The sequence below is a fragment of the Theileria equi genome, assembly GCF_000342415.1.
Source record: "Theileria equi strain WA chromosome 4 map unlocalized gcontig_1105316255033, whole genome shotgun sequence".
NCBI lineage: Eukaryota > Apicomplexa > Aconoidasida > Piroplasmida > Theileriidae > Theileria > Theileria equi.
Genome location: NW_004668228.1, coordinates 158030 through 183608, shown reverse-complemented (window position 1 = coordinate 183608; position 25579 = coordinate 158030). Strand labels below are relative to the sequence as shown.

Here is a 25579-nt window from a genome sequence, read left to right as displayed (position 1 = left end):
TAACTATGGATGAATGAGTTACCATTAGGATATGCCAAGCATCGAGTTGTACAATGCAACAACAGCAGGGAGAGGAGCTTGTGTACCTCCAAAACATGCAAGGATGATGCTATCTCCCGAGGAAGTATGGATATACCAAGTATTGAGTTCCCTATTCTGGACTTTGGACCGTCTTGAGCTTGTAGGAATGGAGCCCATAAGGAATCTTCAGAGTGCCCATAATGACAGTCTTCCATACGGCTACACGGTGAACTAGTTGTTAAGGAGGATGTATGAATGACTAAACACTACTGCATTGAGACAACTCATGGATCTCAGAGTTTTTAAAGAGCACACTCTCTGTGAACATGGAGGATGAGTACTGGAGAGCTAAAGTTAAATGTAAAGTGTCAAGGTGGAGATAAGGGACAATGTACTTGTAAAGGTGCTGAGAACATACCCGGCCTAAAGGCCGAAAAGAGGACTAACATTCCGGTACCGGGATTTACCAAATATGTTCATTGGATTCCAGGTGGAAGTGGAGGAACATTTACTCTAGATGGAGAACTGAAGGATGGAGGTAAGATAGGATCAGAAGGAAAAATACCTATACATGATGTTAAAGAAGTTTCCGTTTACTACTGGAATGGGAATCCTAGTAAGAATATACTTCTTGGAATTACCAAAAAGATAGGTGACAGTGATGATACTACAACTACCTATTATAGTAAGAGTAGTGATGGAAATGATTGGAATATTTCAGTGAATGCTCTGGGTGAATTACAGGCACTTGATGATTTTAATTGTCGACTCAACAACGCTGTTCCATTCGAAATACAGGGTTCTCAATCGGGTTCTACTCCCAAAGAATCTAAATCCGAGTGTATAGAGAGCAAAAATACAAAACCTACTGGCTCTCCTCCGCCCCCTTCAGGCAGTAACTACACCATTAAATCTCAGAAAATAACTGATGAAAGTGGTAAGGATGCCATTATATCTAGACTTACTTTGAATGGCACTCCTATAAATATTTCCCTTACCAGAGAGTATATTGGAACCGAGATTAGACTATACTCCTCACTTGTTAACAAAAATGTACCTCTTATGCTGGAATTTAAACCACCTGGTAATGGAAAATCTAGATGGTTTTATAGTCAAAATAAAGATGGCAATAGTTGGCAAGAAGACGCTGGTCATGGGTTCTATAGCGATAATGGGCAACTTTGTGAGAATCTTGCCAAAAAATTAGATGATTTTACTTGCCAAAACCATAATGGAGTCACTATAGATTTATCCCATAAAACATCTATAGCTCAACAGAGATACTGTTGCAATGAGCACGGAGGTAAGGGTAAGAATAATGGGAAGATTTACGTTAAAAGCGTTCCAGTTACTTGCAAGAAACGACATAACGAAAGTTCTGTTACAGCCTATATTCACTCCATTGGATCAGGGAATACTGTAGCTGGAATTAAATTTTATTCTACTACTGATAGTGGTAACAGGAAGAAGGTATCCGCTAATGCATTAAAATTTCCCATAGATGGGCCAGTTGATATCTATACCTTCTACTCAAGTGACAGTCTGGATCCAGTCCTCATCTATGTTGATTCTTCTAGAAGTAAAAACCCTAAGGCTAAAACTGGTTGGTACAGAAAAAGTAGAAATGGTTATGATAGCCCTTGGACTAAACTTCGTAAGCAGCTAAGGAACATAACACATCATAATTTTAGAGACCTTGGCTGTCTTATGTGGAATTCTCTTGTGAAGGTACTTAAAAAACGTGGGTGTGGTACTTTAACAGAGTGTCCTAGATCTCCAGAACTAGCACGTGCTGATGATCTTTCTGAAGAATCTGAGGAGGACGAGGAAGAGAAGAAACCTAAAGTTGAAGGAACCTCTGGTTCTGATGGACCTCAAGGTGGAGCTTATGCTCCTACTGTTCCTCCTAAAACTCCTACTCCTGCAAGATCTGTTGGAGCTGCTCCTCTAGGATTAATGGCAATCTTTAAAATATCTTCAGGTGTTTTTGGTGGAAGTGGCGCAGTTGGTCTCGCAGGTTATCATTTATATAAAAATTCTAGAGATCCTTGGGTTAGACAGATGAGTGTCTATGGGTCCTCCAGAGGTACTCTAGATACTAGCTTGAGTACTGAGTAGTTGGTATAATGGAGTACTACCATGGAAGAATTAATGGGTAGAATGGAGGAATGGTGAATAGAGGACAGGGAATCTGAGGAAGACTCTAAGGAATCTCATAATCCTACTTTCTTGGTTCCTCTACTACTAAACCTGATGAACTAAAAGATGAATGGCCTGCTGTTAGTACTAGTAAAGCTGAAGAATCTACTGCTAGATCTTCTACTGTATGTCATACTAGTTGTAATGCTAGAGGACCCTAAAGAATTTATGCTAAAAATAAAGAACCTGAAACAGTTGGATTTGAAGCCCCTTATCAACCTAAAGGACTTGGTCAGAGCATAATGGTCTATATACCTTATCAATAATGGCTAATGATGGAGTAACCATTAATCTCTCAGAAAAGCCTGAGGGAAACCCTTATACTAAAGAATATAAAGGAGCTTCTACCGGAAGTGATCAGATTATCATTAAAGTTACAGAAACCACTTACCCTCCCAACTCTGACTTCCTCAAGTTTACTCATAAGGATTCTGGCGGAGGAACACAATTCACACTTGCAGAGATCAAAGATGATAACGGTGAAAAAGTTGATGTTTCTGAACTCCCAAAGGATGTTAAAAATCTCTCTGCTTATTACTGGAAGTATGAGAATGACGATGGTCCTGGCTGGAATCCTACTAAGGCTCTCATAGTTGAGGTAGTACAAGATGGTGATAAGTACTCTTATTATACCAGAGGTATTGGTAGTTCTGTATGGTTTCTAATCAATCCTTTTCAATCTACTCAACTCACCGGTAAGCTTCTTGAGGAGAAACTCGATGAATTTACCTGTGAACATCATAATGCAGTCACTATTGATCTTACCAGGAATAAATCTTCGCAGAGAAACAAGTACTGTTGTAGTTACCATAGCATTACTGATGGCGGAAGGGTCACTGTTGAGAGTGTGCCAATTCGTTGTGAGAAACATCATGGCTCTATTCCATTATTCAAATACACTGTTAATACTTCTGGTCGTGGAGTGAGGGTCGCAGCTATCAATTATTATGATTCTAATAATACTAATAGTCCCAGGAAACGTATAAAGCCTTCTGAGTTAACGTTTCCCATTCCTGACGTAAGAAGTATCTCTGCATTCTACTCCGATAATAGTAGGAACCCTGTTCTAATATATGTTGACTCATCTGGGACAAGGCCTAGTGTTAAAGGTTGGTACAAGCAAAATACTGGTGGTAATACATGGGAAAATGCTCCTGCTAATCTCAACAACATAACACCAGGAGATTTAGAGAATAAGGGGCTTGACTGTAAGGATAATGAGGGCTTTAAAAAACTTGCGGAAGAACTAGATAAACTTGGATGTTATGGCTTGGAAAAATGTACCAAAGAGATTGTTGAACAACAAGAAGCGCAAGCAGAACAACTACGTGCTGAGAAAGGTGCTCTTGGAGAACTGGAATCTCCTGTAGAGCTAGGACCAGAACAGGAAGCTGAGGAAAAAGATAACCAAGAAGGTTTTGTTGCTCCCCTTAAAGCTGCTAGTGGAGAAACTGCTGATGCTTCTGCTTTTGAACCTCTTAAAGATCAAATTAAAGAAGCCTCAGGTCTTACTGATTGGGGTATAGAGAACATTCTTGGAGCCTTTGCTGGTGTTTTTACAGCTTCCTGTATAACTACTTTTGTATCATGGAAGCTTTATAAGTTCTATATACATCACTCTGACCCCTGGGTTCGGCAGATCTGATGAGTTTCTATGGATTGATATTGGGGAGGATAATGATCGTAGGCCAAAGAGTCTCCCGATCCTACTCTTAGCCTAGTTAATAATGCCAGAAGTATTTTACACTAGAATGACCATTCATTCATCCTGTAGATGGATAGACTCATCACTAATGTAGTACTCTCATCCTACCTTTGGTAGGCGGTAGAGAGACTCCTCATCTATTTACATCATGTACTCTCCACAAAAACATACAGATATTCCAAACTCCAGAACTTGGAAAAGAAAAAAGACAGAACAAGTAGAATCGCAATCCGATGCTGACCCAGTCTGCTTAATTCGTGCAAAGATCGGAAAACGCAAAATCAGCGCACATGTAAGTACAGGTTGTTATTAGATGATGTTTTAGGTCCCAAATTCCATCTCTGAAGATTTCACAAATGCTGTAAATGACATTTGTGAGCTCATGGGTCACAAGGAAGATAGTGATCAAGTATAACAAAACTACCATTTAAAACTTATTTCATCTGTGACTTCACAATAAATACTTTTTCCTGATGTTGCCCTGTAGAGTCTATCGCTTATAGCTTCACCCATGTCACCGTGCTTGTTTTCGTAGTGTATTGCGATTATGCTATTATTGCCACCCATGGCTAGCGATTCTGCAGTTCGCAGTAGGGAATAAAGTTGTTTCGCAAGTGCATCCGAATCATCGCTTGTCTCAATGTATTGCATGAAGTGATTTCTCCAAGCCCCTAATTTTCCACCAATGTCAATCATTACGACTTCAGCTGCAGAAACCTCATTGGATCCTTCATCACTTTCGAGGCATACTCTATAAGTAGGCACATTTGGAGCATAATGTCTTAGAAGCATTCCAGGAGCTTCACAAACGCTTTTACTGCTCAGAGATGCGACCTTGTGCTCTACCCTAATGTCTCTGAAAATTTTTGCTCCAAGGGAATTTTTTAGCATTTCTTGCGTCACTGCACCCTTGCGTAATATTGTGAGTGTTTTTGCAGAAGATGCTCTCTCTATTTGTTCAAATAACCCTTTCCATTGATTACTATTGTCAACATAGTCAGAAGACGATAGTGCATCCACAAAAGCTTCCAATTCCTCGTAATTTGTAGAATAATCAGAGTGAGTAGAAACATCACTGTCAATCTTTACAACAGTAGATTCTATCCCAATGTCACAAGTTCCTCCATCGATAATATACATGAAATCGTTTGGAAATTCGGAAAGCACATGTTCTACGCTAGTAGGACTTATATGGCCAAACTTGTTAGCTGACGGAGCAGCCAGTGGTATATTACAGTAATTTAACAGCTTTAAAGCAACGGGATGGCTTGGGCACCTAAATATGCGTGTGTAAAGAGTAGAGTAAATTGAGATGTATGATATAAAAATGGGATTAGAGGACGTGCTCGATAATTATTACGTAATATCCTGTTTTTCAATGGAATTACATTTACTACATTCCCTGAATATGCATAAAGAGGGATAGTCTAAGGAGTGTTTTATATGATCATGTTTATCAACGAGGACATACCCTGTAAGGTGGTTTCCCATTTCTATATTCCACCACCCATATACTACCCTCATCCATGTTCCTCCATTTTAATCACATTCCTCCATCTCTACCATCATTATCTACCTCTCTCTTCTCTTCCAATGTCTAAACCGGTGTGAGCGGAATGGTCGGTATGGATGAATGTTGACTAGTGAACCTATGCATACTCAACATGACACATTCTTACTATTCCTTAGTATCCATCCATAGCACTACTCCATTAAACCAACTACTCAGTATAGATTCCCTAGTCTCCATACTGGAGAGTCCATAGAGTCTCATATTTGTCTAACCCATGGATCTCCATAGACTTCCCAAGAGTATCATTATATTAGACGCACAAGAGGGTCTCTATAATATCGTTTATAGAGCCACAAACCTCCAAATACAGCGAGAATTCCAACTCCAGTGAGAATAGCAGTAACTCCAAGACCAAGAGCTACTTGCCAAAGAGGAGAGCCTTGATTCTTAGCAGCAGATATGACACCATATAGGCCAGCAACAATGAGAACAACGGGAACAAGGAACAGTAGATGGGTTATCAACTTGTTCATCAGCCTTAGTAATAGCAGGTGACATTCTCCTAGCTTACTATCTTATCAGAAGTGGTAGGCTTAGACCTCCTGAAGTAAATGAGGAAGGGAGCCATGACCTTTGAAACTACATTAACCTTGGATCCTTCAAGATCAAATTGCGATTCACATCCGTCTATAGTATGAGTAAGAGAATAGAACTGATGAGAGTAATTGTCCTTCCACAGGAACCATATCCATCATCCAATAGTACTTCCTCCATCTAGCCGTACCTCCTCATCCATACATTCATCATCCCTCACAACCAGCTCACTGTCCGTCAGTATGGAGTACACCCTGTCATCAGTGGGCTGAATAAGTCCATGAGAGAATCTCCTAAAGAACCTCTTACTAACTAAGCTGCCCTAGGTTGGTGACTAGGAAACTCCAAAACCCATAACGTGAAGTAGGCCAAGAATCTCTATCCTTATCAGACAACTGACAAACAGCATGAGCATAACTCTTTATCATTGAATGTCTCCTCGGTATGAGTCCTCAGAGTCTAGTAGTAATCTTACCAGACTCTCCACTGATCTTTTACCCATGGACAAATGTCCAGGGATGGGTGAGCAGTCTAGTAGCCCATTTAACATGACAGATCCCTAGTAGGCATCCATTAAAATTCTTCATCTTCATAGACAATGAGTAGAGCCTCTGATTTACCCAAAACCTTGCATCTGACATTCTTGGTAAAGGAAGACTTAACACTCTTACAGGCCACCCACATTCCACTTCCTATCCAGTATCCTAAGGACTTCCAGAACCCACAGTCTTTGGTAGGCCATTTATCACGATCATGCTCATATTTAGAGTAAGTCTTAAGGTAACCGTCTCCAGTAAAGGCCAAGATGATCATTAAAGATTGCGAAGTAAACGTGTTTAAAGAGGAAATAGCACCACCCTTTCCTTTACCATTTTGTGCACCGGCACCAGCGTAAGACACTGCTTTAAGTCCTTCTTCACAAAACTTTAAGGTAACAGTAATAGCTCCAACAAGTGCTCCACTGCTCTTTATAGAACTTGCTAGTCCACTACCAGGATAATGAAGTGTGCACAAACATAAGACCATAGCAGTAATATGTGGAATGGCCAGAATCCAAGCACCATGCCATCCAGTAGCACCATTCCCACTCTTCCATTCTTGATCTGGACCTTGACCACTTTGACCTTTGCATAAAGCTGCAATGAAAATACCTGGCACTGCACTAACGAACAGAACAACCAGGTCAATAGTGTAGCCAGTACCAACATCAGTCAACTTGTAAGGAGCAATAGCGGGATAAAAGGCATAGATACCACCCATACCAACCACACCCATGAGAATTGGAGATATGGCCTTTTCAATTCCACTAAGATCGCTACCATTGCCCTGATCAGCGGCACTTCCATAGGCCTTTATCCATATACCAGCTGATACAACCGATATAATTATTGCTATAATAAGCTGCCAGAATATGATCCAGTAGCTAACGTTTGTCCACCGAAACCTCTCAGCAAGTTTAGTAAAGGCGTAGTAGTAGATACAAACCTGAATACCAGAGATAGGAATTCCCATATTGAAAAAGGAAGCGTTTTCACTTCCTACATTCATTACACAGGCCACATTAAGTCCATAAAGAAATGAAACGAGGACGATAGTCCAGTAGTAAAAGGTGAGACTACCCATTTGACCTCCAGATCTAAATGCGTAGAGAAGCAAGACAAATGAACAGCATAATGCCACATTAGTTACAATAGCAAACCATGTCTTAAACCAGGATATCCATGTTAGAACGTTTATAATAAAAATACCAGTAAACGTTGCCAGTTCCATAGGATTATGGACCATGTTAATGAACGAACTGGCATGTTGTTGAGGAATTTTAAATCTATCCATTGCAAACTTTGCTCCAGTTAAAGCCACACGGAGAGACTGCAACAGAGTCAGACCTGCCATAAACATGGCGCCTTTCTGAAGTCCCGGATCTCCCATCAGTCATCTTGTGATCTTACCTGTCGTTCACACCATTATATACCATATCATTGGCCATAAGTTGAAGATACTCCTCCATTCTCTACTCGAGAGTTCAGTGTTCCAGTATTATTCACCATTCAAGATGCATGTTTAAGTAGCTCACATCATTAAGGTTTCATAGACGGAGTGTAGAGTTGCTGGAGTGAGTAGATGATACCTTCTCTGGTTTCCAAATGAGCTAACAGTGTGCTCATGAAAGACGGTCAGAGTCCAGAATAGACAACTCAATGCTAGGTATTTCCATACCTCTAGTGATAGCCTATGCTCCTATACTGCGTATACTCTCCAGTTCTCTATTCGCTGCGCTCATCCATTCATGTACCAACTGGTGTGAGCAGTCCACTAATACAAATCATTACCACACAAAAAGACATAAATCTACTTACCTAACGGCCGGATACCCTGTTCCTGCAGACAAAATTAGCGGAACGTCCTTGCGACCCCTGGCAACAATCGTGAGTGGGCCAGGAGAAAACTTTTTGGCGAGGTGAAGAATTATTAATGCTTCATACAAGTCTACATTGTAAATTTGCTCCAAAGCAATTGAAAAGGATGGTAAATGAATAATGACAGGGTCGGTAAGAGGTCGGTTTTTTACTTTGAAAATATTTCCAACAGAAACCTCGCAGCGAGCATTTGCAGCCAAGCCATACACTGTCTCTGTAGGAATAGCAACAAGTCCTCCAGGGTTCTTTATGTGTTCTGTCACTTCCTTGAGAACAGACTCATCGTCAATATGCACAACTTTTGGTCCCTTCATAGTGAAAACCTATAGAGCTGGAAGTAGAGATGGTATCAAATCCGTTTCTTTGGCCTTGGACTGAGAAAAGAGAGACAAAATGGTGAAAATATGATGATATATATCCGACACCACTTGTATGGAATCTTCCGGTGCCCTGTTCAAGGTCTTCCAGAGTACACGCAAAGTAACTACTGGATTGTTATCAATAAAGATAAATGTGTCCGGAATCCTTGAGGCTTTAATAATTTGAACAACTTTTCTCTCGTTATCAATATCATGTAGCGAAATTTTCAAGTTTGTATTCAATTGGAGTCTCTCTATAAATTCTATACCTTTTGAATAACGCCAAAACACATCATAGTCGCCACTTATACCAATGACATTATTCTTTGGCAGAGATATACACCCCTCTACCTTTGGATCTAATTTTCCGAGCTCTTTATTACAGTGTTTGCAGCAACTTTTATCCTCAACGGTCTTGATATCGTCTGTCTTGTAAAATGTAATCGAATCGTATCCCACATAAATCAGATCATTCCTATTTGGCATGCATACTTTGTTACATGGTAGGTCGTCTTGGCACTCCTCACAGTATGCGGAACCGATGGACTCGGTAAAAAAATCCGAGGGTGTAGCTAGTGCCCTAAAGTCAGCCAAAATAGAAATGAGCCCCTTACAATTTTTACAGAGCAGTGTAACCTTTTTATTATCATTCAAAAGGGCGACTTCCGCGTCTATGGATAGTGTGGAGAGTTTTAAATCAACGTATGTGAGTGACTTGTCAAACTCGATTCCAAGCCTCCAGGACAAAACTTGGTAGTCGTTGACTGCTTTAACCTCGATAGAGAGTAGTCTAACACACTTTATATTCAAATTTTTGCAGCTAAAGTGGGCCTTTGTCCAGTTATTTTCCTTTTCTGTAGGACAAATTACTCGTCCTGTGTCTAATTCTTTCCCTTTTGTGAACCCATGAAGCAGTTCCGTTGGTGCTCTATAGGTGTAATCACAATCTTCTTCTATAAAATCAATTTTAGTATGCTCGTTTCCCGGAGTTTCAAGTAAAACTTTGATGTCGTAGCAAACTGACGAGTGTAACTTACAGTCTGGGACGAGTTCGTAGCTGTAGAGCGGTTTTATAAGAAGTTTAATCTCTGATTTTTCTTCTCGAATAAACAAACACTTGTGAGAGTCATTATATTCCAACTCTCCTCCGCTGAACCTTGTCACCGTCTCTAGGTGTACTATGCCGCGTAGTAATTTTGGTGTAACTTCACAATACTGCATTAATTTTACTTTCCTTCTGATTCATTTGCTTTATTCTCCAATTAGTCGCGTGGCGAAAGTACTTGGATTGGCCAGCGTCGATTCCCCATGCCAAGCCTGGCTCATTTACCGGGGAATTTTCCTCGCAAATTTCTCGTCATTCCCACAAGTCCCTCGTCACTTTATGATTTCTGCATTTCTCATCCCGGATACTCTGATTTTTGGTTAAAATGGCAACTAAGGAACCGGTCGGGGATTCAAGTAAGTTTTTGTCCTTGAAAAAATCACTATGCGATCAAAAACACATACACCTCGCAGCCAGTGACGATTTTGTCTCCGAAATCGAACAAGAATGCAAAATTGAATTTATGGACCCGAGATTCCTCTCGGTAATCGCCCTAGACAGCGACCATGCCGCGCTTGACTGTTCGTTTTACGTGTGTATTTTCTCATCTACGCATGCTCTGCGTCTATATCTACTCCATTCCGTGTACACATCATGGAAATGCTACAGATTTCTACCAGAGCCCCTTTTACCTCAAGCATAGAGATAGAGCGCTGAACGAACACATTAGAGCTGGACAAGTGGTTGACAGGTATCCAAGTTTCATCAAATCCGCATTCTCTAGCTACCAAGTTGGTTTGATCTTTCAAGTCACGTACAACAATCTGGAAGACTTGGACACTCTAGCTGCCCAGTACCCACCAGAATCACCTGCAAGGGCACAGTTTTACAACACAGCAGGGATTTTCCATGTAACCTTATTTTCCAGAGATTTGGGACATAACGGTGTGCAAAGCACACCTGTAAAGGTAAGTGTAATGTAGCAACATGCAAGGAATTCGTGAATGGTATTGATTTTGTGGAGTGACTAGATGGCAGAATGTTCCATACTGCCAGATGGTGAACTAGTCGTGAGAGAGGATGAATGACTAGACAGTACTGCATTGAGACTGCTCATGGATCTCAGAGTTTTAAAGGAGCATACTCTCTGAACATGGAGGATGAGTGAGTATCTGGGAACTAAAAATAACTTGACACTTAGATCATAACCCAAAATGACTGCTCTACCCACTGTTACCATAGACATACAGGGGAATACCAATGGAGGTGGACAAGGAGCTGGATCTATTACATACTATGGAGGATCTCCCAACCAAGTTAAGCTTACTAAGATTGAGGATCCTCCTGGCTCTGGCTTCTGGAAGTTCACACATGGACCACCCAGTGAAGACTCTTTCACCGTAGCACAGGTTGTGTTTGGAAGTAATACAGTTTCAGATATAGGAGCTAACACTGGTGAAAATATTCAGCATCTGGCGGTATGGTACTGGAAGGGTGCTGGTAACATGAACCAACCTCTTCTTACTGAAGTGAAAAAATCCGGACAGTATATCTATAAATCTGCCAAACCAGGTGGTGGTAACTTAAGTTGGCGACCACATCCTGGAAAACAAGAGCTTCAAACTACTCCACTCACCGATAAGGAACTGGAACAGAAACTGGATGGCATTAACTGTTCACTCAATGATGCTGTCACCATCAATCTCACCTTTCAGAATTCTAGCAGTCTTTCTGATAAACATAAAAAAAGTAGAGATGATAACACCTACTGTTGCAGCACTCATTGCCCTCAGGGTACTAGCGGGAGGGTCTATGTTGAGAAAGTAAAAGTTTCTTGTAAACAAAACCATCGCAGTGGCGACTGCTACAAACATGAATTTACTCCTAGCAATGGATTGAGGGTAGCAGCTATCAAGTATGATCCTACTGGTGGGTCTACTAGGAGGAGAATAACACCTTCTGGACTAGGTTTCCCTGTCTCTGACATAACAGCCGTGTATGCATTCTACTCTGGAAATAATCCGAAACTCATCTATGTTGAAGGAAATGGGCAAAAAAGGTGGTTTAAAAGTCCTACTGGTAGTGATAAAGATGAACTGTGGACAGAAGTCACTGTTAACATCAATAACGTAGAACCGGAAAATATTACCGAATGCACCCACTGGACTCAGGTTAAGGGCGCACTAAAGGAGGCTAAATGTGGAAGCTATCCACAATGTCCTCAACAACAACCGCCTCCGCCGCCCCCTCCTCTACCTGGCGGTGCTGGTCCTCCTGAACCTAAAGGACCTGATGGTAATAAAGGTGCTCAAGAAGATACCGCTAATGGTAAAGGTGATAGTGGAGATGGCGGTAAAGTTGAAGGAGCTAAAGGTACTGAAGATTCTTATTCTAGTGATAGTAAAGCTGGTGATGATGGATATGATGGAGTAGGTTCTACTGTAACTTCTCAACATACCTTTTCACCTGATCTAGCTACTAATACTCAAGTTGAAGGCTCTGAAGCTGCTAGTAATTCTAGTGGTGGTGCTCCTGATACTACTCCTCCTGAACCTCCTCCCACTACTCAAGCTCATGCCGCTCAAAAAGCCTCAGGCTCTACTGCTGGAAATTCTGGTCCTGGACCTTCTCATGGAGGTCCTTTTTGGGATTCTCCTGAAAGATCTATACCTACTGTTCTGACTGGAGTTGGTGCTGTATCAGGCTCCATTACTGGATTTGGTTGGTGGATCTACAAACGTTCTAAAGGAGATCGGTGGATACTGAATAGTTTCTCTCGTTATCCCACCACTAGATCTCAATACCATTCATTTCATTCACCCATCCATAAATATACAACACACGTATATTTAGGTCTATTACATATTACAAGGGTCGATTTTCATGTGTCCACCCTTTGGTTTACTCGTACGAAATAAATTGCACCAATCAATGCGTGACTTTGAGCAGTTTTACGACAGACTAAACGATATAACGTCGTGGTCAATAACAAATGGATACATGTGGAACCCAAAGCCGAGGATGGTCAACCGCGAAATTGAAAATATATGCAAAAGATATGGGTTCAAGGAAGCGGAAGAATCCGGATTCTTAAAAGATGGTGAGTTGCATCCATTACATGTAGATACGCTCAGGAAACATGAACATTTTTCACATAAAACCCCAAGATCCAACTGCAGCTAGAATCGTGTTGGATGAAATAAAGAACCAGTCCAGCAAGATGATACTGTAGTTTAGCATGGTCCAAATTGGCCAATGCTCATCGCAGATTGTTGTATTTTAAAGGTGCTAAGGCTCCCACCACGTTTTAAACTCTTGATCATCCATGCAATGGGTTTCCATGATGGCTTGTGCAGATGCCTTTTATGAAACGCGCATATTCCGGGACTCGATGAGGAATTTCCAAACATCACCCTTACATCAATCTCACTGTTCAAACTCGGCGTACGCTGTGCCAAGGAACTACTCAATGCTAGTAGAGGAGCATCTTGACTCGGCATGTAGCCCTGAGTTCGTCGAGTTCCAGGGATACATAAGGATAGATAGGTAGATATAACGGTCTTTTACGAGTTACTGATGCTTGAGATTACGTCGTCCATCAATTTGCTCTCGTTTCGGAGGTGGTGGATGTTCTTGGCAACTTCGGCTTCTCTCTTTTTCCTCTCTTCAATTTCAGCTTCTGGGCTATGAAGTAGCGAGTTTATAGACAAATCAGATGCGATGGCGTACAAACTCCGGCAGGAATGAAGCTAAAAGTTTGTCAGTGAGCGTAGAGAATGTGTAAAGTGCAGAGGCATTTCCAGCCCATGAAACGAAGCCCAGCGGACATTTCATGAGTGGCAAACAGAAAAACTTACAAAACTGTCAACGTGGAGCTTAATCTGAAAGTTCTCGACCTGAGAACACAACAGGGAATCCTTCTGAGGGTCAATCTGCGCATTTCTGTGATCTATGGCCAAAATCACGTACCTGACACGATTCCAAGACCGAATAGTACGATGTGATTATCCTCTTGGCGTGTGTGTTGATTGCGCGGTGAATTCCTACCCTTTCCTCCTCAAAGTCCATGTCTATGGAGACTCTGCCACGCAAAATAGGGGAACGTAAAAGAATTTGGAAAGTTGGCCAGAATACACACTGACAAAACGCCGGATATAAGACGTACAGACAACGGAGTGTATGCCTCGGGGTTGATGTGTGGTTGTGGTGTCTTGTTAACCCCGAAGATTCCGCAAATTTTCTGTAGAGCAGGATGGAGGGTACAAGAATCAGTGGATACTATTTGTGGACTTTTGTTTACATCCATAGTGATGATTAACACGAGTTTATCTATTGGAGGAGTGTGTATAGTGATTGTGGCTACCAAGGAGTATGGAGGAACTAAAGATGATGAAAACGGGCTGATGCAGATTATAAATGAATGGGTAGAGTTTAAAGAGCTCTGAATGGTGACACAAACTGATACTGCCGACTCAGACATGCCCAGGAAACGGGAATAATTTGCGGCGTTTAGTGCAAAGAATGGGCTCATTCTAATAGATCAAGGATGATTTACCATTATTCCCGTCCTTTATGTGTTAGCGCCATTCCCTTGAACATTTGGACTCTCCATGCTTCCTAATTAAACCGTCCTAGATGTATGTCATTCTACTCTACCCTTGTCAATCCCAGATCTTCAGGAGTCCAAGGAGTTGCTTCTCTTTGTCAATTGTTTCTACATGAATAGTGGATGTGTAGCGTTTCCCAGAGAGTATATGATGGACTATGGACATGTAGTACTCATAATCATACCTACAAATGTAAGAGAGACTACCATTAATTGAACATAGACACTCTAATGGAGCATGAGCAAGATACCGAATTATGGAACTGCATTATTGGTAGATATACATAGAGGGAGTATCAATGAGGAGTCACTACTGAGATGGAGTATAAGGATGTGAGGAAGAAGGAGAAAGAATGAGGAGATGATGATACAGACTTTCTCATTTCATTAAGCTTCCTTAACAAGTCTCCTTGTGTGATGTTATTCCACTTCCCATCAAGTTTCTCAAAGTACTTGTGTCCAAAATTACTTACAAGAGTAAAGAGAGTAAAATTTCCCTGTGTAAAAGACTGTGCAAAGAAACACTTGTCATCTCCAACACCAGTCCAAAGTTGAGCCTCTCCATCCACAACAGTAGTAATCTTGGAAGTATCCTTCGGAGTATAAGACTTGAAGGATGCTCCAGATTCCGTTTCTGTATATACTTTTACCTTAGATTTATCAGGATTGGCAAGATCAAGAGTAATAGGAATAGTAGGCTGAGACCTCCTAGTCACTTTATCCAACTTTTCCTTGAACATCTCCGTAGTAAGTTCATTCCATTCTCCACCAACCCTTTTAAATAACTTACTCCCGAAATTGTCACCTTTCTTTATTCCTACGAAAAGAAGAGTAAAATCACCTTTTGTGTAAGAAGTTACAAGCCCAGAAGTTTCTCCAGTTCCACATGTCCATAGAGTAGCTCCACCATCCATAACGGAAGAGATGTGATGGCCTCTATTCGGGAAATGTTCTTTGACAGACACTCCATTCTCCTCCTTTATATTCACATTTATATCGGCCTTATTCGGATTTGCAAGGTCCAGAGTAACTCCATCCTGTTCAGCTGACTGAGGAACTTGTTGAGTAACTCCCTTTAATACTTTAAGCTTTCTTTCATGTTCTTTCTTGTTATGTTCCCACTCTTCACCGTTATAATGGAGGAAGATAACATGTTCTTCTTCATTCTCTCTATACTGCACTGTTACAACATATGGCTTGTCTCCTTTAAAGTAGATTAAAGCCGAAGATAAGGGTCTTCTGCCTCCATCCCATATAGTCTCATCTCCATAAACAAGCTTTGTAGCTACAACGCCAGACCTTGGTGTACAGGTCAAAAGCGGAACTCCATTAGAGTTTGATTCTCTCACATCAAACAGGGTAGAGTCGATCTTGGACTTTAGATCAGGAACGGTAGGAATAACTTCTAAAGGTTCTTGTTCTAGAGATTCCTTCCCAGCAGTATTGGACAAATTATTTCCACATTCTCTCATTTCGTCAAGTTGATTGAAGAAGTCATTCCTAGTGAGGTCCTTCCAGCCATCAGCATTCTTCTCAAAATACTTAAAGTCTAGCTTAGAGTCACTACCTTTGCTTATGCCTATGGTAATGAGAGAAGAGTCTCCATCATAGTATACTAATACTGATAGAGCATGCTCCTTATCCACACCCTTCCATATGGGTACGTTTAGGTCATGTACTTCTTTAAGACAATAACCTTCCTTTGGAGCATATCCCTTAACAGTTATTCCGTTATCATCCTTCTCGTGTACACTGATCTTGGAGGTATCCGGGTTAGAAAGGTCTAAGGCTATAGGAGTACTGTCAACCTGTACAGATGACTGAAGAAGTGTATTATCCGATGGAATCTCAGGTTTGTCCACATTCTCCCCCTCCTGTAAAGCAGTATCGGATGCAACCTCTACCTGAGCCTCTTCAGATAATCCTACTACATCTTGAGATCCTCCAAGATTCTCTGTAGGGAGCTTATCAGCAGATGAGGGAGAAGCTTCCTGAGTAATGTTACCGGTATATTCTACAGATTCTCCCTTCATACCATAAAACTTCCCGATAAATAGTTCTCTACCAATTTCACTCCACTTCCCATCAGTCTTTTCAAAGAATTTAGCTTCCAAGTCATCACCGCTCTTTATTCCTATGGTCATTACAGTAGAGTCTCCTTTGGCATAAGATTCTACAAATACGCACTTTTCATCTCCAGAAGATTTCCATAGCTCCTTATCGCCATCTACAACGGAGGATATATGAAAGGCATCCCTTGGAGTATAAGACTTGAAGGATGCTCCAGATTCCGTTTCTGTATATACTTTTACCTTAGATTTATCAGGATTGGCAAGATCAAGAGTAATAGGAGTACCATCAACATGATCAGGTGAAGGAATAATTGGAGCACTAATCTTCCCGCTAGCATTGGTATTACCAGATGATTCAGCAACTGGAGAAGCAGATTCACTCCCCTCTAGTCTCCTTTTGGCACGTTCTAAATGCTTTTCCATCTCTTCCTCTGGAGATTTTTCACCATCCTTTCTCATCTCTTCCAGCCTGTGGTAAAACTCTGTAATGGTGACGTCCTTCCATGTTCCATTTACTCCTTCGAGGTACTTTAAATCTAGTCCAGTGGCACTCTCAACCTTTAAGTAGATCAGCATGGAGTCCCCCTTGCTGTAAGCTTCTACAAGAGTGCATCTCTCACCAGCTTTAACCTTCCATACTTCCACTTCCCCGGTAAGAACCTTGGTCAGAGCAAAGCCATCCTTTGGAGTAAATACCCTTTTAGTCACTCCGTCCTTGTCGTCGCCAGCAACATGTACTGATCCTTCGTTTGGATTCAAGAGATCAAGTGAGACATCTGCAACCTCTCTACGGAGACTATTTTGTTCTCCACAGTGACATAGTCTCACAAGAGACACTGCCCAAAGTGCTGCCAGAATCTTCATCCTACTCCCACCTCTCAACTGATATGAAGATTGTCAGTGTAGATGTAAACAATAGACAACAACGCGCATGCACTAATGCTGTCTTACTAAAAAGTACGCAATAGACGTAACAGAAAAGTAGAGTAAGGAAGCAAAGACTATAAGCCTTTACAAGTAAGAGATACAATAAAGTATGAGATAACTTTGATCAGTTAATGATACTGTGAAGGCTGTCTCGGTGGGAATGGAACCCAGGAATGTAGGGATTAATGGGGATGAATGACACTGTATTTGGACATTTATTCCTCCGGATAAGCGAATATTACCTGGAGGCTTTCACACTTGTGGGTTGACGGTCACAATAGTGTCCGTACTGTTAGGCCCTCTAGACTCACAGACATAGCTGGAAGAATAGACAGAACCATTAAAGAGTGCCAAGAATAACTTGTCGGTTGTCTACCTTATAAATTGGAATGAGTCACTAGTCTCTCATCATTTAAAGGAGAATCACAGACTCTTTACCAAGGTGTCAGTACATCAATGCCACTCCACACTGTCCTCTCTATGCAAAGGTAGATTAGCAGACAAGACAAGGAAGAACTACTCATTATCCCCCCTCTAGAGAACCTTAATGTTAGTAGCTCACTCATCAAGTTTCTTTTACTACTATTCCCATGATTACAAAGACCCATCTTAACAGCAGTGTCTACTTTCCAGAATCCTCCTTGCTTCAACATGCAATAGTCTCTGTAGAGGATCTGGAGTCCCTGAAATGGAGTAGTCAGAATACAAATTGGTATCTGTGCCCTTGTTTGTTTAGACCTATAGTCTTTTGTCACGCCTATTGCGTATTGTTTGTCTCTTCTTTACATAGTTATCATCATTCATCCCTACTGACCATTCTGCTCACACCAGTTGAGAGGTGGTAGCTGGGGAGATGAGGATTCTGGCAGTACTATGGACAGTATGTCTGGTAAGACTATGCAGTGCAGGTTGTTGTGGAGGAGGTACTAGAGATGACGATGATGAATCTTATGGTGGATCTACGGAAAATCTTAGGAGCCAACCTCGGCATGTTGCTCCCATTACTCTCAACCTTTTTAATCCAGATGAATCCAAGTTAGAGATTAACACAAGGAATGATGAGGGAGTGCTTCTCAAGACTCTTACTCCAAAAGATGGTTGTGTTATATCCTCTGTTATGGATGGAGATAAGGAGTTATGGAAATCCACAGCTTTCAAAGTTTCTGAAACTTATGCATCAAGGGTTAATGCACATGGCTACTATTGCCTTTCTTGTACTATTTATAAACATGGTAATAAGGAAGTACTGGAGATGGTGGTTGTGGAGAATAGTTCAAGGGGAAAGAAGTTCTTTGAAAGGAATGCTAATAGTGAATGGATATCCATTGAGAAGGATGACTTTTTCAAGAAGCTAAATGAAATGAGAAAGTCTGAATGATCACCTCCTAATCCTACTTCTTCTACTCCATCTTAATAGCTTCTCAATAGTGACCCCTTACCCCCTATGGATATAATGCAGAAAAACTCTCCTACCCTTGGTAGGTGGTAGACTCTCCCCTCTAGACTACTATCTTGTTGGTATACTGGAATGCTAGAGAGTCTCTCACTTTAACTCTTGGTATAGAGTATTACTCCTCTTTTTATAAAGGTGCATGTCTTGAGAGTACTTCCATCACTTGCTTATTACACCAGAGTAGAGTAGACAGATGACCCAACAAGGAGAGAAGTAACAAACATGAAACAAAAACAAACCAACAAATTAAGACCAACTACCCAGTATCTAAGCTAGTCTCCCTACTGGAGAGTCCATATACACCCATTAAATCTGTCTAACCCAAGGATCTCCTTTAGAACGTTTAAATGCCCACCAACCAAGTCCAGTAAGAGAACCAGCTCCGGCAAGAGTACCTGAGGATATGCCTAATCCGGTGAGAACACCAGCAGTAGTAATAGCGGCTCCAGGTCCAACAATAGGTTCAGCTGATCCAGGAGCAGCAGGTCTAGGAGTGGTATTAGATTTAAGATCGGTCTTTTGTTCAATAGGTTCAGAGATAGCAGTGTCAGGAGTTTGAGGAGGTTTAGGAAGAGAGGTTGCTATCAGAGTAGCAGTTGCCTCACCTGCTCTCCTAAGTACTTCTCTAAGACCAGAAACAAATGATACAAGTAATTCATCATAGTTTCTAGTTTCTGTGTCGCTAGTCTGATCTTCATCAGATTCATTAGAATCATCTCCAGAGGTTGTTGATTGATCTTTAATGCTCGGTGATCCCTGAGTTTCCTGGCAGTTCTGTAGTTCATTATCACTTGGGTTAAACGACACCCATCTTTGTTTACCTTCATTCTTAAGCCATGTGACACTTTTACCCAGTTCATATTCAATTTTTATAGCAACTGGAAGGCCGTTACAGTTTTGGAAATAGACTGTGATCTTCGAAACTTCTCTTAGAGGGAATACTATGTCATTACTAACATCTTGTTTCTGATCATTTTTTGTTATAGCAGTTACTATAAAGGTCTTCTGAGCTTTTATTGCAGAGGTATGATCATAGCCGGTATACCCTGAGATGCTAACATTAGTGTTAATAACCTTTATCCTCTTTTTCGGAGAGCACCTATCGTGACAATATCCATTTTTTTCATTATCTGTCTTGGATATATCGATCTTAAGAGTATGATGAACTCTACAACTAACTTGATCGAGTTTATCTGTAAGTGGTGGCTGTGGAACCCTGCCCACTTCTTTGTCATAGTAATCTTTTGATTCATTTCCATCAATATGTTTCCATCTTGTATATGGTGGATTTTCTCCAAGATTCTCGAAAAATATAGACCCGCTCTTGTCACTCTTAACAAATCCTACAAGGAGAGGAACAGTTCTCTCATCTTTCCAATAATATACTACAACCTTAGTTACGGTATCTTTAGTGGCACCTATATTAGTATATGTACCATCAAATGTTACTCTGGATATTCTTGCATCACCTTTAATTGTGTATTCTTTCGCAGTGTATTCACCCATAGAAATAATGGGTGGTATCGATTCGGTAATCTTTTTATGATCCTTTATAGATGTTGGTGCTTTATCGTCTTTATAAAGCTTAGATAGGTTAGAAGGATCAGTAGGATTCTTGATTTCGAATGGGATCGCATTATTTCTTTGGCAATTTTGGTCATCAAGCATATAAGTTAACCGGTCAGTCCCAAAATCTGAATAATTACCTTGTATCCAATAACTACCTTTGCTATAGTACTTAAGATTTCCACCCTGATTAATCCCAAGTAGGATTGGTTTATCTGGCTCACCCTGCCAGAAATATACTTGTACATCCTTAACGTTCCTCCTATCACCTAATCCTATGCTATCTCCACGTTGTAATTGCTTATTTAAAACAAAAGTCTCATTATCAGTGGCTGGTCTATGAGAAATCTTAAAGAAGTCTTTTTGAGGGCTAATATAATCCTTGGTCATAAGGATGGAAAGAGTCCCAGAACCAGAAGAAACGTAGGTGCCATCAAGTGTACCATCATTAGGTTGTTTTTCTATATCTATCTGGATACCAGCTGGTGGAGGACTCGAAGAGGAACACGGTGATATTTTAAGAGGAGTTTTAACTTGTCCAAAAATCCGTACAATCTTACCAGATAAATCGCCACTTTCCACCCAGGTATTTTGTTGCCCTTCATGCTGCCTCTGGTACCACTTCTTTATATTATCACTGTATTCCACACAAATCAGAAATGGTTTTGTAGTGTCACAAAACGAAGCATATGAAGAGAGTTTCTTAACATTTTCAAAAAATTTAGCGTTATCCGAAAATGTCTGTCTTGTGCCCTGAAGTAGGACCTCTGCCACAGAAAACGGTCCTCCACCAGATTTGCTATTGGTGTACTCATAGGCTGAAAGAAAAGGTTGTCTGCTTATAGTAGCATCATGACGAGTACTTATCCTATTATTGTGTTTGGTATCCCTAAAATCATGACAACCAGAGTCTCGTCCCAACTTAATCCTAACAGCATTATTGAGTGTGCAATTAAGGTAGTCAAGTTTGGTCTTAAGATCTCCTCCATGAGAAGAAAATCCAGAAGTCTCTGTTGAATCCAGCTTTCTCCACCTATCATGCTTTCCACCAGATTCGCCTACATTCTCGTACCAAGTAGATTTCCCGCTAAATTTAACTTCTATCAGGAGAGGGTTCTTACGACCACTATCACCTTCCCAGTAGTACACAGAGAGTATCGCAATCACCTTTTTTAACAGATAGTAATTTGAATTTGCTTTCAGTCGACCCTTTATATTTTACCAGATTGCTTCCGTATGTAACATAGTATTCTCCATTATCTGTTGGAGTGTGATCAAACCTAGTGTATATTCCATTAACAGTGGATTCTAGTTTAACAGTAATCTTTGCGTAATCACATATTTGACAGTAATAAGGATCTCCTGATTCACCTCTAAGTATGTCAACTCTATGAAGATGGTGAAGAGTACAAGTAAGATTTTTTAACTTCTTAGTAAAGTATCCTGTGGTATTATTACGTACAGGGGTAGTGTATGGTCCACTATAGTTATCCTTTTCCCATTTTGTATGATCTCCACCTTTGTTAAGGTACAAGTGATATGCATTTCCTTCATAAACCCTCAGGATAAGAGGTATCTTTATGTGATCACTATTACTACCATTCTTTGTATAGTAATATGTAGTTACTTTCTCTAGATTATGATACTTTGTGGAAAATGTAGTTCTTTTACCATCTTCTATCTCAAGGGACCTTCCACCGTAGGAAAGCCCTTTTATTCTTGATCCAGAGTGTATACTGTGAGTAACATATCCATAGCCTGTAACACCTTTTACTAGATCTGTATTAGCCTTTATAGAGCCTATATTATTCCATAGGCAGTTACATGATCCATGGCATTTCTTGGATATATCCACGCTTGCAGACATGCATCATTAACTCTATTAAACCTCTTTCAAAACTCTGAGATCCATGAGTAGTCTCCTACCTACTCCTCACTCAACATTCATCCTCTCTAACAACTAGCTCACCGTCAGAGAGACTATCCACAGAACAATGAGTAGGTATCAACACAGTCTCTAGTGGAGTGGAGATGCACGGTTTGCTTTGCAATTTAGCGAATGATTTCCGAGACACTAGAGGACCGGCGACCACCTAATTGAGCCCTCGATGTAATAACTCGGTCTTTCCAAGGCATACCGTTGAACGGACTTCTGCATGCATATCTAATTCTAGCTCTGGACGAGGGACATGCGGCCTAGTCTGCAGACTCTACTTCCAGACCGGTCACGAAAAGTGGAACATGAAGACTAGGCTGACGCAAACTAAGCTGCCCATAGGTATACATTCTGCACAGAGAGAAACCGCGGGTTTTGGGGGCGTGCCGGGCTGAGGATCTGAGCGAGACGGTTGACCAGGCGATTTTTGCAAATTCGCGTACTCTGAATTTCTCGACCAAATTCGGCCATTTTGAACGAGTTGCGGATTTTTTACTTTACGACTGCAAGAGCCCTTTGCATCTGAGAATTTTCGGGTTGAATTTTCCTCGCATTTTTTCCGAGGCCTGAAACATGCATCTCCGTTCACCCAACATTGTTTTAGTGACTTTTATTTGACGAATTCCGGAGCGGTATAGACAAAGCACAAGTGTACCGTATATCGCGTGGCCAATTTTTTAAACAATCGCTAGTTGTTATCACCACAATTTTTTTGGAATCTGGGAATTTCGCGGCTATATGTCGCATTTTCACAAAACTAATTTGGACAAATTATTGCGGAAAGAAATGTGTATTCAGAAAGATGACAAAGTCAATGACGGATCAAAGTAATGAGGAAGGCGGCGTAAACAGATTTTTGGTCCTTGCGACGTACCTCTTTATGATCTTTTTAACGGGATGCGTGTATTGGGGATGGAACGGCATGCAAAAGCTGCTCTACAAGGCAGGAGCATTTGAAGATTTATGCTTTGAAGCAACTGATGTCTCCTCCATTTCAGTGGGAAATGTACAATATCTCGACTGCGGAGCCAGAAAGAGCAATATAAACAATCTATACACAATTGCATATTCGACTCATTTCATATCCTCTGTATTTGTAGGACTCGTTCTAGACAAGATTGGCCCAAAGTACTGCTACATTACCGGCCAATTTATCAATTTTATCGTATGGATATTTATTAGTACTTTCCCAAAACAGCCAATTGTCCTCTACACTGGGTTTTTCCTCATGGGACTCACTGCAGAATCAATTTATATGCCACTCATCACAGGTTTGTTGCGCATGCACCATCACAATTTGCAGTCTCGTACTACTTTCCCGAGAACCGATCATTCATCATCTCATGTCTGGGCTCAACTCGCTCAGTCTCATTTGTCATTCCCACAATTCTCGCAGCGATATTTAAACTCGACTATTTTAAACCGGACTCACTCTACATTATTGGTGTCTCTTATGCGCTAGTTGGGAATTTGCTTTGTCTCGTGCTTGGCATTTTCATTATTCAAGCGCCAATGCATGTAAATAATGGCGCGATTGAGCGCAATACAGAAAATGCACGGAGCATGGATGCTGACGCCATGTGCGAGAAAAGGGGAGGCATGGCAAAAATGGTAGAGAGGGCAAGGCAACTCTACAGGCATCCGCAGTGCATGGAGTACATTCTAGCGCTGATTTGCATTTGCCTCTTTTTATCGTCCGTCGAGTTTGTCAACAAGTCTCAGCGCGAGCTCTTGACAACATCAGATGGTGGAACAGTTGTCGAAATCTTTCAATACTTTAACATCCTTACATTTTTGCCGGCTCCCCTGCTAGGGTTGCTCATGGACAAATTTGGCCCGGCGGTGGTTCTCGTCATTTTGCACTCGTGCTGTGCCTTGTACTATTTCTGTGTAACATTTGATGTCTATACTGTAAAGCTGGCGGCGTGCTTCTTTTATCTCATTTCAGGTTCGGTGTGCGTATCAAGCATGTACTGTTACATCAGCACGCGGTTCCCCGCTGAGCACTTTGGAGTTTTGATTGGCGTGCTCTTTGTATTTGCAGGATTGGTTACTCTGACTAACATTCCCCTTTATAATTTGGGAAGTCAGTATCTGAAGCATTTGGCTCCATACAATTTTCGGCCCATTGCGTTGATTTTGATGGTTTGTTTAATGTCAACATTATGAGAATCTACAGACTTATATGATTGTTTGCGTCTGCCTGAGCTCCATCCTCGTTTACATTTCAAAAAAGAACCCCGTCCAAGTTTACACGAAAAAGTCTGAGACTTCTCAGGTGTAATTTGTAGTCTTTGTGTTTATGGAGCCCCGAGAAGAGATGCAGTTGCTGCCGCCAGGGTTGTAGTGTCCCAGTTAGTATTAAAAATGACGTTTCCATAAAACCAGGTCCACAGAATAACATTTGCTGTAAAAACAAACCATGGGCAAGAGAAAAACGAAAAAGATCAAGCCGTCCAACGCATCTGTTGCCTTGAAAAGAAGAGGTAAATTGGATAAGGAGTTTCACTGTCATTTTTGCCAACATGACCGCGCCATATCGATAAAAATGTTTGTTTATTATTGGTTTTGATGCATTAATTTCTGCAGCGACACTCACTTTTTCGTTGGTATTTTAAACTGCCGCGTCTGCGGCGTCAACTTTTCTACAAAGGTCACTTCGCTCGATGAGCCTATAGACGTTTATTCACTATGGATGGATAAGTGTCGCGAGACTGACGCTACGATTTCAAGTCAGCCTTCCAAGGATAAAAGCGCCTCTGCGACATCGCCCGCGTCGCTGGAGTCGAGTGTGCAACGGAGTAAAGTGAGAAGGGTTATTGATGTCAAAGAGACACCTGAAGCTGTGGAGCGGGAGAGTGAGAAGCCAAAGCCCGTGCAGGTCCCGAGGGAGGACCCTGACCATCGGATCCGCATTTTGAATCACAGCCGCAAGACGATTCGTGACATTGACGAGTTGGCGGAGAGTCAAGTACTTCCAATTTCACGACCCAAGGGATCGCAGCGGATAATCGGCGCCGACGAGACGGCAGACGGAGCTGAGGCCTCGCTCGATGTGCGTGTGCACAATCTCTTTGATGAGGACGATTAGTCAAGTCGAAGATGGATTTTTAACCCGCAGTGTGCAATAGTTTAGTTCAAAAATGTTGACTTTATTTTTCTTGTC

At 41.2% G+C, this 25579-nt stretch overlaps 14 protein-coding genes across 14 annotated transcripts; 7 read left to right on the top strand and 7 right to left on the bottom strand.

Moving 5' to 3' along the window:
- Nucleotides 1–354: 354 nt before the first annotated feature.
- BEWA_012690 (hypothetical protein) lies at nucleotides 355–2139 on the top strand (the record flags this gene model as incomplete). The annotated part of the gene is made up of 1 exon (XM_004832105.1): nucleotides 355–2139. The coding sequence occupies one exon, from the start codon at nucleotides 355–357 to the stop codon at nucleotides 2137–2139; it is 1785 nt and encodes a 594-aa protein (XP_004832162.1).
- Nucleotides 2140–2485: 346 nt separating this feature from the next.
- Nucleotides 2486–3865, top strand: BEWA_012680 (hypothetical protein; the record flags this gene model as incomplete). The annotated part of the gene is made up of 1 exon (XM_004832104.1): nucleotides 2486–3865. One exon carries the CDS (start codon nucleotides 2486–2488, stop codon nucleotides 3863–3865), a length of 1380 nt encoding a protein of 459 aa, XP_004832161.1.
- A 208-nt stretch (nucleotides 3866–4073) lies between these two features.
- BEWA_012670 (conserved hypothetical protein) lies at nucleotides 4074–4340 on the top strand (the record flags this gene model as incomplete). The annotated part of the gene is made up of 2 exons (XM_004832103.1): nucleotides 4074–4217; nucleotides 4251–4340. The coding sequence occupies 2 exons, from the start codon at nucleotides 4074–4076 to the stop codon at nucleotides 4338–4340; spliced, it is 234 nt and encodes a 77-aa protein (XP_004832160.1).
- Nucleotides 4341–4345: 5 nt separating this feature from the next.
- Nucleotides 4346–5416, bottom strand: BEWA_012660 (hypothetical protein; the record flags this gene model as incomplete). Its single annotated transcript, XM_004832102.1, has 3 exons — nucleotides 4346–5201; nucleotides 5286–5327; nucleotides 5397–5416. 3 exons carry the CDS (start codon nucleotides 5414–5416, stop codon nucleotides 4346–4348), a joined length of 918 nt encoding a protein of 305 aa, XP_004832159.1.
- Nucleotides 5417–6605: 1189 nt separating this feature from the next.
- BEWA_012650 (conserved hypothetical protein) lies at nucleotides 6606–7961 on the bottom strand (the record flags this gene model as incomplete). The annotated part of the gene is made up of 1 exon (XM_004832101.1): nucleotides 6606–7961. The coding sequence occupies one exon, from the start codon at nucleotides 7959–7961 to the stop codon at nucleotides 6606–6608; it is 1356 nt and encodes a 451-aa protein (XP_004832158.1).
- A 424-nt stretch (nucleotides 7962–8385) lies between these two features.
- On the bottom strand, nucleotides 8386–8763 carry BEWA_012640 (conserved hypothetical protein; the record flags this gene model as incomplete). The annotated part of the gene is made up of 1 exon (XM_004832100.1): nucleotides 8386–8763. One exon carries the CDS (start codon nucleotides 8761–8763, stop codon nucleotides 8386–8388), a length of 378 nt encoding a protein of 125 aa, XP_004832157.1.
- A 9-nt stretch (nucleotides 8764–8772) lies between these two features.
- BEWA_012630 (hypothetical protein) lies at nucleotides 8773–10029 on the bottom strand (the record flags this gene model as incomplete). The annotated part of the gene is made up of 1 exon (XM_004832099.1): nucleotides 8773–10029. The coding sequence occupies one exon, from the start codon at nucleotides 10027–10029 to the stop codon at nucleotides 8773–8775; it is 1257 nt and encodes a 418-aa protein (XP_004832156.1).
- Nucleotides 10030–10238: 209 nt separating this feature from the next.
- On the top strand, nucleotides 10239–13085 carry BEWA_012620 (hypothetical protein; the record flags this gene model as incomplete). The annotated part of the gene is made up of 5 exons (XM_004832098.1): nucleotides 10239–10445; nucleotides 10534–10821; nucleotides 11104–12574; nucleotides 12726–12953; nucleotides 12988–13085. 5 exons carry the CDS (start codon nucleotides 10239–10241, stop codon nucleotides 13083–13085), a joined length of 2292 nt encoding a protein of 763 aa, XP_004832155.1.
- Nucleotides 13086–13416: 331 nt separating this feature from the next.
- BEWA_012610 (conserved hypothetical protein) lies at nucleotides 13417–13921 on the bottom strand (the record flags this gene model as incomplete). The annotated part of the gene is made up of 3 exons (XM_004832097.1): nucleotides 13417–13602; nucleotides 13711–13785; nucleotides 13823–13921. 3 exons carry the CDS (start codon nucleotides 13919–13921, stop codon nucleotides 13417–13419), a joined length of 360 nt encoding a protein of 119 aa, XP_004832154.1.
- An 834-nt stretch (nucleotides 13922–14755) lies between these two features.
- On the bottom strand, nucleotides 14756–17395 carry BEWA_012600 (hypothetical protein; the record flags this gene model as incomplete). The annotated part of the gene is made up of 1 exon (XM_004832096.1): nucleotides 14756–17395. One exon carries the CDS (start codon nucleotides 17393–17395, stop codon nucleotides 14756–14758), a length of 2640 nt encoding a protein of 879 aa, XP_004832153.1.
- A 916-nt stretch (nucleotides 17396–18311) lies between these two features.
- BEWA_012590 (signal peptide containing protein) lies at nucleotides 18312–18836 on the top strand (the record flags this gene model as incomplete). Its single annotated transcript, XM_004832095.1, has 1 exon — nucleotides 18312–18836. One exon carries the CDS (start codon nucleotides 18312–18314, stop codon nucleotides 18834–18836), a length of 525 nt encoding a protein of 174 aa, XP_004832152.1.
- A 381-nt stretch (nucleotides 18837–19217) lies between these two features.
- On the bottom strand, nucleotides 19218–22344 carry BEWA_012580 (hypothetical protein; the record flags this gene model as incomplete). The annotated part of the gene is made up of 3 exons (XM_004832094.1): nucleotides 19218–20605; nucleotides 20636–21577; nucleotides 21645–22344. The coding sequence occupies 3 exons, from the start codon at nucleotides 22342–22344 to the stop codon at nucleotides 19218–19220; spliced, it is 3030 nt and encodes a 1009-aa protein (XP_004832151.1).
- An 871-nt stretch (nucleotides 22345–23215) lies between these two features.
- On the top strand, nucleotides 23216–24697 carry BEWA_012570 (conserved hypothetical protein; the record flags this gene model as incomplete). Its single annotated transcript, XM_004832093.1, has 3 exons — nucleotides 23216–23684; nucleotides 23717–24558; nucleotides 24593–24697. 3 exons carry the CDS (start codon nucleotides 23216–23218, stop codon nucleotides 24695–24697), a joined length of 1416 nt encoding a protein of 471 aa, XP_004832150.1.
- Nucleotides 24698–24765: 68 nt separating this feature from the next.
- On the top strand, nucleotides 24766–25551 carry BEWA_012560 (conserved hypothetical protein). Its single transcript, XM_004832092.1, has 2 exons — nucleotides 24766–24963; nucleotides 25003–25551. The coding sequence occupies exons 1-2, from the start codon at nucleotides 24836–24838 to the stop codon at nucleotides 25502–25504; spliced, it is 630 nt and encodes a 209-aa protein (XP_004832149.1). The 5' UTR covers nucleotides 24766–24835; the 3' UTR covers nucleotides 25505–25551.
- The last annotated feature ends 28 nt before the right edge of the window (nucleotides 25552–25579 follow it).

Excerpts from the sequence above, each read along its gene's own strand:
- BEWA_012560 (XM_004832092.1), top strand. The coding sequence starts at position 24,836 with ATGGGCAAGAGAAAAACGAAAAAGATCAAGCCGTCCAACGCATCTGTT. Across the intron at positions 24,964-25,002 it reads CGCGCCATATCGATAAAAAT|CGACACTCACTTTTTCGTTG; the intron begins GTTTGTTTATTA and ends TAATTTCTGCAG.